Genomic DNA, 13090 nt, shown 5'->3' on the forward strand with positions numbered 1-13090 from the left:
GGGTAATACTCCTGAGGAAATAGTCCTCTCTGAGACAAAAATTCAGATTCTAGGCTAGCCCCTGCATTTTCAGTCAACTTAACCTAGTACAATTGATCACAGATCCCTCACACCTTGGATGCCTCCTCCCTGGGATATTCTTGTGTAGTCTGTAATGTACTACAATGACAACCAAGGTGGTTGCCCTAAACAAGGGATCAGTTCTGCTAGATTGGAACTCTCTGCCCCTGGAATTTCTCTTCTTAGCCTTTATTCAGTCATTTCTAGGTTTCCTTCCCAATCCTGGAACACCTTTCTTAGTCCTAAGCTATGCAATTTCACTTCCCCTAGAAGGTTCTACTTTCCTTGAACATCCTTATCGTACTCCTGCCTCTCTAGCCCTTGCTTTGGGGAACCAAATGTGACTTAGTTCCCAAATTCTGCCATGTTAGTAACTCCCTTTCTGCTATGTCAGTAACTCAACTCTTGAGACAATCACTTCTTCCCAAGAAACCCCCAAGACCCAAACCTCAGCATACATCCATAGACTGCAGTCTTCACTGCCTAGAACAGCCTTCTTCATCCATCACCTGAATTGAAGCACCTTTGAGATGTGCTTGTAAGTTCCCCAGAACACACAGATTGTAAAACCTATCTTTTACACCTGATTGATTCTCTACCTATGGTCCATGGCCCAGGCTAAGACATGCCTGTTTCCTGGATAAATTATTTCAGCCCAGTATGATTCCTACTACCTCTTCTGTTATGTCTTATGAGCCTCCCAACCTGAAGACTCCTGGTGCTCTCTCAACCTAAAGTAGGCCACATCCTACTTTGAAATTGCCTCTGGGTTCTCCTCCTGTATCTATAGTTTCCAATTCTGCACCTTTACTAGTATTGGGCTTATAATATGGTATATATGGGTTGATTTCTCTAGTTTGAGAACAAGAGCGGACATTAGTATTGGATCACATATAAAGGAAAATGTGAGGCTGGGTAATGACCCAGAAGGAAAGATGGGTTCCTCATTGGGCTTTGTAGGAGCTTCTGTAAGAGGGGGTGTGGGGGATGTTACCTGCATTTCAAAGTATAAGTTTTTTTTAAATTAATTAATTAATTTAGGCTGTGCTGGGTCTTTGATGCGGCACATGGGCTTCTCTAGTTGTGGTACGTGGGATCTTAGTTCCCCGACCAGGGGTCGAACCCGGGCCCCCTGCATTGGGAGCACGTAGTCTTAACCACTGGACCACCAGGGAAGTCCCCTCAAAGTATAAGTTTTTTAAAAAAAAAACTTCTCTGCTGTTTTCTCTAAAGAAATCTACGTATTGTAGAGCAAATTGGAAGCCCACAGCTCTGATTCAGCCTTAAGATTTACTTTGGCCCACATTTTAGTTTTATTTTAACTTTTTATTGAAGTATAAATGCATACAGGAAAGTGCACAAATCACTGTAAAATTTGATAAACTGAACATACCCATGAAATCAGCTTTCAGATCAAGGGAAAAAAAAAAAAGTCACCAGCACCTCACCCAGACAGGGTAACCTCTATCTAGCTCTCTAACATCATATCTTAGTTTTACCTATTTTGAACTCTTTAGGGACTGGCTTTTTTCCTCTCAACATTATGTTGTAAGATTCACCCATAATGTTGTGTGAAGTGTAGTTGATTGCATCCCATTGCTGTGTAGAGACTGTTATTATTTACTATGCCACAGCTGATCCATTCTAATAATGGGCACTTGGGTAGCTTACAGTTTGGGGCTATTATAAATAATGCCTCTGAACATTTTTTTTTTTTTTTTTTTTTTTTTTTTTGGGCCACACCGTGCAGCTTGCAGGATCTTAGTTCCCCGACCAGGGGTTGAACCTGGGCCCTTAGCAGTGAAAACAACAAACCCTAACCACTGGACCGCCAGGGAATGCCCACCTCTGAACATTCTTGTACGTGTCTTTTGACGAACATATATATGCATTATGCCTACGACAGTTCACATGAAAAATTCAAGATAAAGTTTTTCTTAAAACAACAACAACAACAACAAAAAACCCCACAAAGCCCAGAAGATCTGACAACACTGGGTCCACATTTCCTCACAGCAACACCTGACTGGAACTGAGGCCTGTCTTAGGTGGGCCGTGGCTTCTTCACGTACTGTCACTCCCTATTACAAACCCAGATCTACTTATTTTTGGTAGCTTATTTTTTTCATTCAATAATCTCAAGCACACTCTTCCCCCCAGATAACTGCAAAGCTTATTACCTCATTTCCTTCAGGTCTCTATCCACATGTTACCTTATCAGAGAGGACCTCCCTGACCACCCACCCTATGAAAAGTGGCAACTTCCTCCTGCACTATGCTTCCTATTTTCCTTTACCCTGCTTTATTTTTCTTTCTTTTACTTATCACCTGACATACATGTATTTTTTTCTCCCCCAAGTAGAATCGAAGCTCCATGAGAGCAGGGACCATTCTCGTCTCTTAGTCACTGCTGTTTCTACAGTCCCTGGAACAGTGCCTGGCATGTAGCGGAAACTGGATAGATATTTGATGCATGAATAATAAGAAGAACAATAATAACCAATACTTATTGAAGGGTAACTATGTACCAAGCATTTTTCTAAGCACTTTACATATGTTAATCCATTTGATCCTCAGGACAATCCTATGTGGTGAAGAGCATTATTTACTTCATTTTACAATAGGAAACTAACACTTATATTCTACTCTAAACAATAGCTACATTTGAAACGTTGTATACGGATCAAATTTATTAAACAGAGTCTTTAAATGTACTAGAGAAGCTTAATACCTAAAAGGAAACTTTCAACAAACCATTTTATTAGGATGATGATTTGCTGATAACATGTTTAGTCGCTACTTAGGTTGTTTTGTTTACAGTCCAGTTCACCATCTCTCCACAGTACTGCAGAGGGAGTGGTGGAGGGAGGGAACTTCCAGTTACCTGAGAAAGGATTTTAGAACCCAGATCATCTGTCCTGTCCATCAGTCACAGGAAGTACTGATTTATCACTTTGTTAAAAGTGGTCTTGTCTTGTTTGAGATGACATTGATGTCAGGGTCCCTGGTTAGAACTCCTTCATTTGTTCGCTAAGCTCCTACTGTGTAGAGCCCAACCCCATGTGCTTTGTTACACAGGGAACCTATTCCATAGAACATTGATAATATTGTAAAACCTTTGCCCACTGAGCAAAAAGATATTCCCCTGCTCTAGGAACAAAAATGGAACCACTATGCCTCAGAAATGCTAAGTTAACATTTCCATGACTGAGACATTCTGGTAAGCCTTTCTGAGCAAACTGGACAGGGCTTCTCATATTCTTGCCTCTCACATTCTGTAGCTGCCACCCAAGGACCGAAAGGGAAGGATTTATCTATAAAACATTGTCACAAATAGTTTAGATGCACATTCACTGGTTTAACTATTTTTTCTTGGCACAGACTTAAAATTGAACCAGCGCTTTCTGGGGCTCCCTGGCTTCATTTCCCCTTGGCACTATCTCCGGAAATCTTGTTTACACTCCATTTTTCTCTCTGGCCTATTGTCTTAGATTGAGACTGTAAGCTGTTTCCTAGCACAGTGCTGCTCAGACTTTTAGATCCCATGGATCAATAAAAGAGATTAAAAAAAAAAAGGTCTTAGGAACCAACATGGGGTTCTCTGCATTACATTTTACCAAATAAGGATATTTTAAAAAATGGCTAATTTTTACTGGCATCATTTGGGAAGAAAGGGCATTTTCACATCAAAAAAGTTAGGAGGGAAATAATCTCAGAATAAAGAACAGTCTTCTGCATTGAGAAAATTTAGTTTTATGAAAAGCTCATTACATTATCATTACCTTTCTTATTTCTTGGGGGACTGGTGAAAATTTCAGCTTTCACCTCTAGACTCTAAGTTGAAACTTCAAGGCTCCTTTCCTGCTGGCTCTTTCTTGGTTCTTGTTCTTTTCTGCCCTTGAGGACATCTCCAACAGGGTCCCTTGTATATACACAGCTGCGGATTCCTAGTGTCCTTCGGCCACCTGGTCCAGCTGTAGGTCTTTTCTTCCTTTAGCTTTGTTCTCACGTTGCTCTTTTCAAAACTCCATCTAGCAAGTCATAAAACACACCTGCAAGTTAAAAGCCAACCATCAGTTTATCTTGGGCTCTCCACAGTGCCTTTCCTTTAACATTCAATTAAGCTAGTTAAATCTGCACATTTGACTTTTTAACCCCACCAGGTTTTCATTAATAAAATGCGGATTGACATTACTAGGGAGAATTTTGAAAATGAATGAGATAAATTAATTCAACAAACATTTACTTTGAGTTGGAGTATAAAGATTAATAATAAAAAAGTTCTTTGTCGTCTAAGCAGTCATAGATTTATTAAAGAGGCAATATATAAATTGAGAGTTGGTTCTCTTAATCTGGAGTCCGTGGGATGGATGGGCTTGGGGAAGGGAGTGCTTAATGAGATTGTAGGCAAAAATTTGGGTGTATGTTCCTTTTTCTGAGAAGTTTCATTATTCTCATTAGATTTTCAACTGAGTCCAAGACTTCTAAAGGGAAAATATTGATGTAAACTTTTTTTTTTATAAATTTACTTTTGGCTGTGTTGGGTCTTCGTTGCTGCATGAGGGCTTTCTCTAGTTGCAGCAAGCAGGGGCTACTCTTTGTTGTGGTGCGCAGGCTTCTCTGGTGGCTTCTTTTGTTGCGGAGCACAGTCTCTAGGAACGCGGCTTTCAGTAGTTGTGGTGCATGGGTCTAGTTTAGTTGCTCCGTGGCATGTGGGATCTTCCTGGACCAGGCTCGAACCCGTGTCCCCTGCATTGGCAGGTGGATTCTTAACCACTGGGCCACCTGGGAAGCCCAAACAGATAGTTGTGGTTTTTTTTTTTTTTTTTTTTTGCGCGGGCCTCTCACTGTTGTGGCCTCTCCCGTTGTGGAGCACAGGCTCCGGATGCGCAGGCTCAGCGGCCATGGCTCACAGGCCCAGCCGTTCCGTGGCATGTGGGATCTTCCCCGACTGGGGCACGAACCCGTGTCCCCTGCATCGGCAGGCGGACTCTCAACCACTGCGCCACCAGGGAAGCCCCAAACAGATAGTTTTAATACACTAAGTTACCATAAGGAAATGTGACCGATATTATGGGTGAACAAAGAATAGACCACTTTCTTTCTGCTTGAGGGAAAAAAATATGGTTTCATTGATCAGGGTCTCGAAGGACAGATAGGAATTGGGGAGGGGGGATGGCAAGGACATTTGAGGCAGAAAGAACTGCATGTGCAAAGTCATGGGTTCCAGAACAAAATGTGTATTTGAGAAAAATGCAATGTGGCTGGAGCATGGAGTGCATGGTGAGAAATATACAGGGCTAGGGAGTGACAAGCTTTGAAAACTGTGTGGACTACAGAGAACCAGCAGAAATCTTTAAAAATAGGTTTTTACACTGTCAGTTGTGTAAAGTATATAAACATTTCTCAAAGGAGGTCCCTTCTATTCCTGCCTTACTAAGGGAGTGACTTGGGCAGCGAGGTCTGCTGTTGCTGAAGGCTGGAAAAGTTTGAGAACCAGAGCTCTAGGGCCCAGCCCAGGCCATAGCAAAATTCTGAAGAGTACGTAAAATCTGTCCTCCTTTCCTGCTTCTTTTCACTTTATCCCCACTGCCCCCTTCATATATCCAGAAGGATCCGCTTGGTTTCTACCTTCCAGAATTCTAAAATGGTTGAACTAGAAGGAACCTCAGAAGTTATTTTGGTCCAACTTCCCTATTTTACAGTCTTGGAAATAGACTGTGATTAGGAAGGGATTTACTCTCCGTGTCTCCCCTTCCATCTCTGGTTTGGTGCTGGGCCTGTTCCTCTCCTCCTTCTCTTCTTTTTGTTTTGTTTTGTTTTGCTTGGCTGCATCACTAACCAGGGATCACAGTGGAATGGAAGCGTGGAGTCTTAACCACGGGACCGCCAGGGAAGTCCCACCCTCCTTCTCTTCTGAGGAAATCCCAGGGACTCCTTTGGCTTCAACTAACATCCCCATACCAGAGACTCTAAGGTTTGTATTTCCAGCTTGATGTTACTCTCTAAGCCCAAACCTTTTAATTGTCTACAGAACATTCCTATCTGATGTTTTATGTTCTTCTGAAACCCAACATGTCCAAAGATAAATTGATGATCACAAAATCTCCTCTAGGATTCTCCACATTAGAAAATGGCACCTTACCCACTGAATCGCTCAAATCAAACTACTAGATATTATGTTGATATCTCCTCCTTTAATGCCCTCCCCACAATCCAGTCAATCACTAAGACCTCTCATTTTGCCTCCTAAAATGTCCATTTTGTCCACTTCACTCTGTCTTCATCATCACTATAATAGACCATTATCTTTTGCCTGGACTTGCTGCAATATTCTTCTAACTCCTAGTCTACTCTTTTCTCCCTGAATCTACTTCCCACACTGCAATCAGAGTGAACCTAAAACATAAATCTGAGAATGCTGTGCTTCTATTAACCCTTTACTAACTGATCATCGTTTGTAGCTAACAACTAAAGGCCCTATTTTTCTCTTTTCTGCCCAATTCTTGAGTCTCATCTGGTGCCACCCTCTCTCTCATTATGCACCAGTCACGTTGGCCATTTTTTCAGTTATTCACCAGTACCAAGATCCTTCCCCGCCTGGGGCCTTTGCACATATTGTCTCTCACATCCCTTCCCTCCTTGTCTGGTCAATTTCTGGTCATCTTTCAGGTTCTAGCTGAAGCTCAGGACTTCAGGGAAAACTTCTTGGTCCTCTGACTAAGTGAGGTCCGTCTGTGCTTTCTCATTGCACTGTAATAACTGTGAGTGAATAACTATTTTTTTTAATAGATAAATTAATTTTTGGCTGTGTTGGATCTTCATTGCTGTGTGCCAGCTTTCTCTAGTTGCGGCAAGCGGGGGCTACTCTTCATTGCGGTGTGTGGACTTATTGCAGTGGATTCTCTTGTTGTGGAGCACGGGCTCTAGGTGCACAGGCTTTAGTAGTTGTGGCACGTGGGCTCAGTAGTTGTGGCACACGGGCTTAGTTGCTCCATGGCATGTGGGATCTTCCTGGACCAGGGCTTAAACCTGTGTCCCCTGCATTGGCAGGCAGATTCTTAACCACTTTACCAGCAGGGAAGCCCAGAAGTGAACTCTTAAGACTTTCTCTCTAGCATATTGCCTGGCCTTCAATAAATGCTTGTTAGAAGAGGGATTGAGTGCTTTATGCACCTAGTGGCAGAGGTGAACTAGAACCCAAACTCATTTCTGATATGGTATTCTTTTCTCAAACCATGAGCGGTCTGCCCCCTAAGATGATATCCCACACTCCAGACTTCCTCTCCCTCTTCCCAGTGATTAAATGTATCAGTCTTGTGTGTTCTGTTCAGGGGCCTATTAAAGCCAATCTGGTGAACTAATCCAGGTTTAGAGACTACCCTTCCCCCAAGGATGTCTGTGTTTTAACTGGGAAATCCTATAGGACAGAAAGTAATCTCAAATGAACTAATCAAAATTTCAGGCACTATAAAAATATTGGAAGGAGGGAATTTTCACTATCATCCCTTAATGGGATTATAGGAAAGAAGTTTACAATGTACCAGATTTACTTTAATGTTTTTTTAAAATTTTTTTGAACTTTATCTTTGTAGCAAACCTGTTAGGTAGATTTTATTATCCCCTTTATCAAATGAGGGAATCTCTGAATGGTTTAGTAATTTACCTAATGTCGCCAATCTGTTGGAGAGGCCAGTGTTTAGTCACTCCCCCTCCCCGATTATGACTCCTGGTCTAATCCTTTTTTCACCATACCACTGCCGCCTTCAAGGGTAAGTGTAGGCAACTGCTTACAGTTTACACATAAATCTGGGCCATGGGGTTAACTGGTTAACTTATATTAAAAAAAAAAAAAAGGATTACTATGTTTCTTCTCTTCCCTTGGTGGGATCTACGCTCTGAATCTGGACTCTGCCAGAAGTCTATCACATTTGGTGCCTGACCTTATTCATTCCAACCATAAATGTGATTATGGGCAGAAAAAATGCGTTGAGCACTTTAAGCAAAATTATGATGCAAAATCCAAGATGCTGTGTTATTTATTTTACTACTGAGTCCACCCAAGCCTCCTGTATCCAGGGAGGGGATGGTATCAAGTTGACACTTGAGTGCATTATTTATCTGTTTACTACTATTTGCAATAACAAAAGCTATTAGGAGATGGACTGTCCTGGGATCAAATATCCCTGCAGGAGTCAGGTTTGCCTCTGATTAAAAATGCTTCTGCCCATCCATCTTTTAGATCGCCTCAGGATTCTGGTTCCTGAATACAGGATTTCTCTTGGGGGTGGAGGGACACTATTATGTTCCTCTCAGTGTCAGGCAAACCTCACTACTTAATAGCTTTGTGACCTTGGGCACATGACTTAACCTCTCTGTTTCCTCAGTTATAAAACGGATTGGCTGACAGCTACATTGAAGATGCTGAAAGCCTTTAATATGTTTGAAAGCACCTAACAACAAAGCCTCCTCTACAGCAGGTATTCAAATAGCATTTATTTCCTTTCTTCCCCAGTAAGGACTCTTTGAAGGAACATGTAAAATTTTGTGTGGATGTGTGAAGTGTGTTTTTCTTGGAAATAAAGTCCACAGTTTAACAGATTATCATGGGGGGGCCAGCGACATCCCTAAAAAAGAATTGTGGATTCTCCTCCCGGCAACGCCGAAGGGTGAATCTCTTTCTCAGGGGACCGGATGTTTTCTGGATATTTTTGTTCTCTGGGCCCTCTTTCTGTAGCCTGCTAACAGAGGAGGAACCAGGTGAGGGGGTGTCTTTCTCAGGGCAGGGCCCCCTTGAACTTTCCCTGAGGGCTCTGTGACTCCTGTTCGTGTTCCCCCCCATATGGGGGTGGGGTGCCATCTGCAAGTGGGAAGCAGGTTTATTTTAAGGCCTCTCAGCCTTCGGGGTTCGCTTCTTCACTGAAAACCCAGCTTTTGTGGGTTCCCACAAGCTAGAGCTACTCCCTTCCCTCCAGCTGTTAGTCAAAACCTCGTGGTGCGACCCTGGCCGCCCCCACCCTCCTAGGCCCCAATCCCAAGGCGGTGGGGGCGGGGAGGCCGCGCGCGCCGCTTCCGCTCCTCCAGCCCACCAGAGGGCGCTGCGGCCCCACCTCTGCCTTCCCGGAGTGCTTCGCGCCGGGCCCCTTCAGCGTGGGTGAGCGAAAGTGAGAGTCAGCGTCGCGCCGTGCGCGCCGTCCGCCTCCGCTGCTCAGCGCCCTTATTTCGGCTGCGAGGCGCGGGCGCGCGCGTAAAGGCATAGAGACGGGCGTTGAGCTGTCGGGCTAGAGCGTCGCCGAGTCGGAGCCGGAGCTTGAGCCGCGCGCTGTGTCTCCGCTGCGTCCGCCGAGGCCCCCGAGTGTCAGGGACAAAAGCCGCCGCTGCGCCGCCTGCTCCCGTCGCCGGGGCTCATCCGCTGCCGCCGCCACCCTGAGGAGAGTCCGCCGCCGTCGCCACCCGTGAGGATCCGAGAGCCATGTCGGCCAGCAGCCTCTTGGAGCAGGTACAGGCCCGGCCCGCATGCCTCGGCCATTGTGTGAGGCGAGAGGGAGCCCGACTAGGCCCGGGCCCGCCGCCCCCGGTCGGGCCGAGCTGAGGCGGCGCCTTTAGCGGGCCTCATTTTGAGGCTCTCAGGCCGGCCGCGCCCAGCGCCTCGCCCTCGGCCCGCTCTCCCCGCTCCTCACTGGGCCTCGGAGACCGCCGGCCGCGCCGCGTCCCGTCCTCTCAGCGGGCCTCGTTTTTCTCTTGTTTCCTTCCCCTTCTTTGAAGCCCTGGTCCCCTCGCGTTGTTTGTGGCGCGGCCCCCCTCCTCCCCCTTGGCCCCGCCAGCGTCGCGCTTCCCCCGCCTCCCATCTTCAGCCTCCCCCTCACCCCATTCCTGACGCCTCTCCTTAGGCCTGCGCCTTTATTCCCGTATCGGTCCCGGCTTTAATTTGTCTCTCCTTTTCCGTTTTTTCTTCGGACGATGTGCTGCTCGGCGACGTTTCCTTCCCCCGCAGAGACCAAAAGGTCAAGGAAACAAAGGTGAGCCCAGCTCCGCCGGTGCCCCTGGCGGGCGGGGGACCCCGTGTGGGGGGGGCGGGGTCTCCGGGAAGCGCCCCGGGGAGAGGACCTTTCGGAAGCCGCTTAGTTTGCAGGTGCCTCACAGTTAAGTATTTGACCCTTTCGGTGTGTTCCTGTAGCTGGCGAACAGCTTTGTAGTGAACAAGGAGTAATTCATTAGGGGTGGGGGTGGATTCGGTTTTGAAATGTCCCAGGTCCTTAGTTTCCTGTAGGTCTTAGAAGGCCTTTGTTTTTCATCCTCGTGGATCACACTCTGGAAGTGCTCACATGTGATGGGGGAGGGGAAGCGGGAGGGAATAGAAATCTAGAGGAGCCAATAAAATGACCTTTTTAGATCAACTTGCTCTGGGTGGAGGGAGACATTTTTACTGACGAATGTTGCTCAGCATTCATTCTCATCTTTATCCTTTCGAAACCCAAACTTATTTGCTCTGTGTAGTATGATTTTTCTCTGGTTAGGAGGTATTTGATTAGTTTGGGAGGTGGATTGTACGATTGAGACACTCCTAATTTGAATTTTTTCTCCTTTAGTACAAAATGGATCTGTACATCAAAAGGATGGATTAAATGATGATGATTTTGAACCTTACTTGAGTCCACAGGCAAGGCCCGTGAGTAGTTAACCATTTTCGTGCTTGATCATAGGATGCAGTATACCATTATTCTTTCTCTGCTCTATCAATAAGTTTCATTTTCAGGGGATGACTTTCTTAATATCAGTCAATATGTTATAAAACCAGTTGCTACAAATGTCATAGGCCCTTAAGGATCTTATCTCTGTTGTGAGCAAACATACCATTCTCTGAGGCTAGTACTGATAACATTTTACAGTGTACTAATAGCAACACTTGCTTGAGTAGTTCTTCCTCCTTAGCAAGAATGTAACAATGTAAAACTTAAGAATACTTTCTGGTGTTAAATGTTTTCACCTCCCAAACATTTTTCTTTTAGGAAAATTGGATTCATACGTGATGGGAAAAACTAACATAAAATCACCTGAACTTTATTCAGTGCTGCAGAACTGAGTATCTTCGTTTTGTCTAGTCACTAGTTAGTGGGTTCTTAGGTTATCAGAACTATTTTGGAGCTGGGTACTCTTTAAAGTTGAGCTCCATCTTCATCTGTAAAGAGCAATTTTGTATATATCTGGCTTCTTAGGGGAGCTGTATTTACAAAATGGAGTTGAAGGAAAATAAAACACTGTTGAGAACAGAGATCAAGAATGATGGAATTCCAGTTTTTGCAATGTAATCTGTCTTCTAATGTGAAGATTAGTTGCATGTAGGTCCATATATGACCATGAACTGTGCACAGAGACTTCTTTGATTCAGCAGTTCTTTTGTGTTACTCTCTTGCATCCCAAAGACAGTCACAAAGTTGTAACTAATAAGTATAACTCACCAGACTAATAAACCAAAAGGAAAATTGACAACTCATCCAGAATATCCTAAAAGATGAAAAAGTTTGTGGAACATTTATATAAATTCTGAACAGATGGTGTATGATATTCATAACAGTCTTGAATAACTTGACAGTGCGTGCGCATGTTTGGGCCTAATGCTTACATAAAACTTTTTGATCCCTTGTGTAGAATTTTCTGAATTGAAAGTGTAGAAACCGCTTAAGCAAGTGATTGGAAAAAAGTTTTTGCAGAAGACAACCAGTTAATCAGGAAAAGTAGGGAAGGAAGTGGAGGAATGAACTATTAATGGGTTCTTGCTCTTGAGGTAGTTTGCTTACATAATCATTATAACAAGGAGAGTGGGAGCATTTGGAAACATAATTCTAGGTAGTTCTTGTGAAACATTGTGTAATTCAGATTTTTGAGCTCAGGGGCATGTGGGAACCTGCCAGTTCAGGTGTAGGCATTTAGCTCTATAGTGGCATAACCTGTGATATTAAATGTGTTTGTTTTTTATTTGTTAAGTAAGCTAAAGCTTGAATATTTTTGAAAAATTTGTGGGGGAGTTTGTTTTTTATTTAAGTAAGTTAAAGCTTAAATATTTTTGAAAAATTTGGGGGGAAATATAAATTTTGGTTGAATAGACATAATCTGAGACTCTCTGTAGTCTGTCAAGGCTGTTTCATCTACTTTTTAACCAGTTTTTTATTTTAATTTTTGAATTTTATTTACTTTTTTATTCAGCAGATTCTTATTAGTTTAACCAGTTTTTCATCACCTTATATTGGAATAATTCTTCAGGCTTAATCTATTAAGGGTGGTCTGAATTTCTTATTCATAATGGATTTGGGGCTGTTAAAATTATAACACTGTCTTCAAGAAATAGACTTCTCTTAAACTTGAGAGTACATGTGAAAGAGTTAGGTTTTTAAAAGAAAATTTAGAATTGGCAGAGAGAAGCACCACCATTTTATCAAACTATATTAGTTGAAATATTTAATTTTCAGGAGATGTGTTTTAGTGGCTAGGAAGAAGTACTGTTGGCTTTGGTAATACAAACTTAAGGCCTGACATAGTTATGGTCATCCAAGTCTCCTACGAACAAAACTCCCTATTGACTAGTTAGTGGATTCTTAGATACCAGAGCTGTTTTGAAGTTAAAGTAGTCTATTTTTGAGTTGAGCTGAGTCTATATCTATAGAAACCAATTCTATATATCTCTGGCTTCTTATTTAAGGGAGTACTTTGTGAGTTACTAGGATTTATGAAAAAGAACTGTCAGCATAAATGAAAGTAAGAATGTTTCTGCAATGTAATCTATCTTCTAATGTGAAGACTAGTTGAGTATAACTTTATTTCTGGTTGTCGTTCTGAAGGATGATTCCTTTTATAAAGATGTGGACTGTACTGTCTTTAGAATTATATTCCTGTTTTTAATGAAAAAGTTAGGTGTGCATTTTAGCTTACGGCCTTAACTTTTATAGGTGAAGCAAAACAGGTAGCAACATTTTTTTTGGTTTTGAATCCACTGGAAGCCACTGTGCATTTTCTTTCCAGGTTATAATTAAAT

At 43.2% G+C, this 13090-nt stretch overlaps 1 protein-coding gene across 2 annotated transcripts in view; it reads left to right on the plus strand.

Moving 5' to 3' along the window:
* Positions 1 to 9034: 9034 nt before the first annotated feature.
* Positions 9035 to 13090, plus strand: part of YTHDF2 (YTH N6-methyladenosine RNA binding protein F2) — a 35028-nt gene continuing 30972 nt past the window's right edge. For both annotated transcript variants that reach the window (XM_060017440.1, XM_060017433.1), the window contains exons 1-3: positions 9035 to 9559; positions 10055 to 10079; positions 10650 to 10729. In XM_060017440.1, the coding sequence (XP_059873423.1) occupies positions 9533 to 9559; positions 10055 to 10079; positions 10650 to 10729 (132 nt within the window). In that variant the 5' untranslated portion in view covers positions 9035 to 9532. The remainder of the gene's footprint in view (positions 9560 to 10054; positions 10080 to 10649; positions 10730 to 13090) is intronic.

The sequence above is a fragment of the Delphinus delphis genome, chromosome 1 (genome assembly GCF_949987515.2).
Source record: "Delphinus delphis chromosome 1, mDelDel1.2, whole genome shotgun sequence".
Taxonomy (NCBI): domain Eukaryota; kingdom Metazoa; phylum Chordata; class Mammalia; order Artiodactyla; family Delphinidae; genus Delphinus; species Delphinus delphis.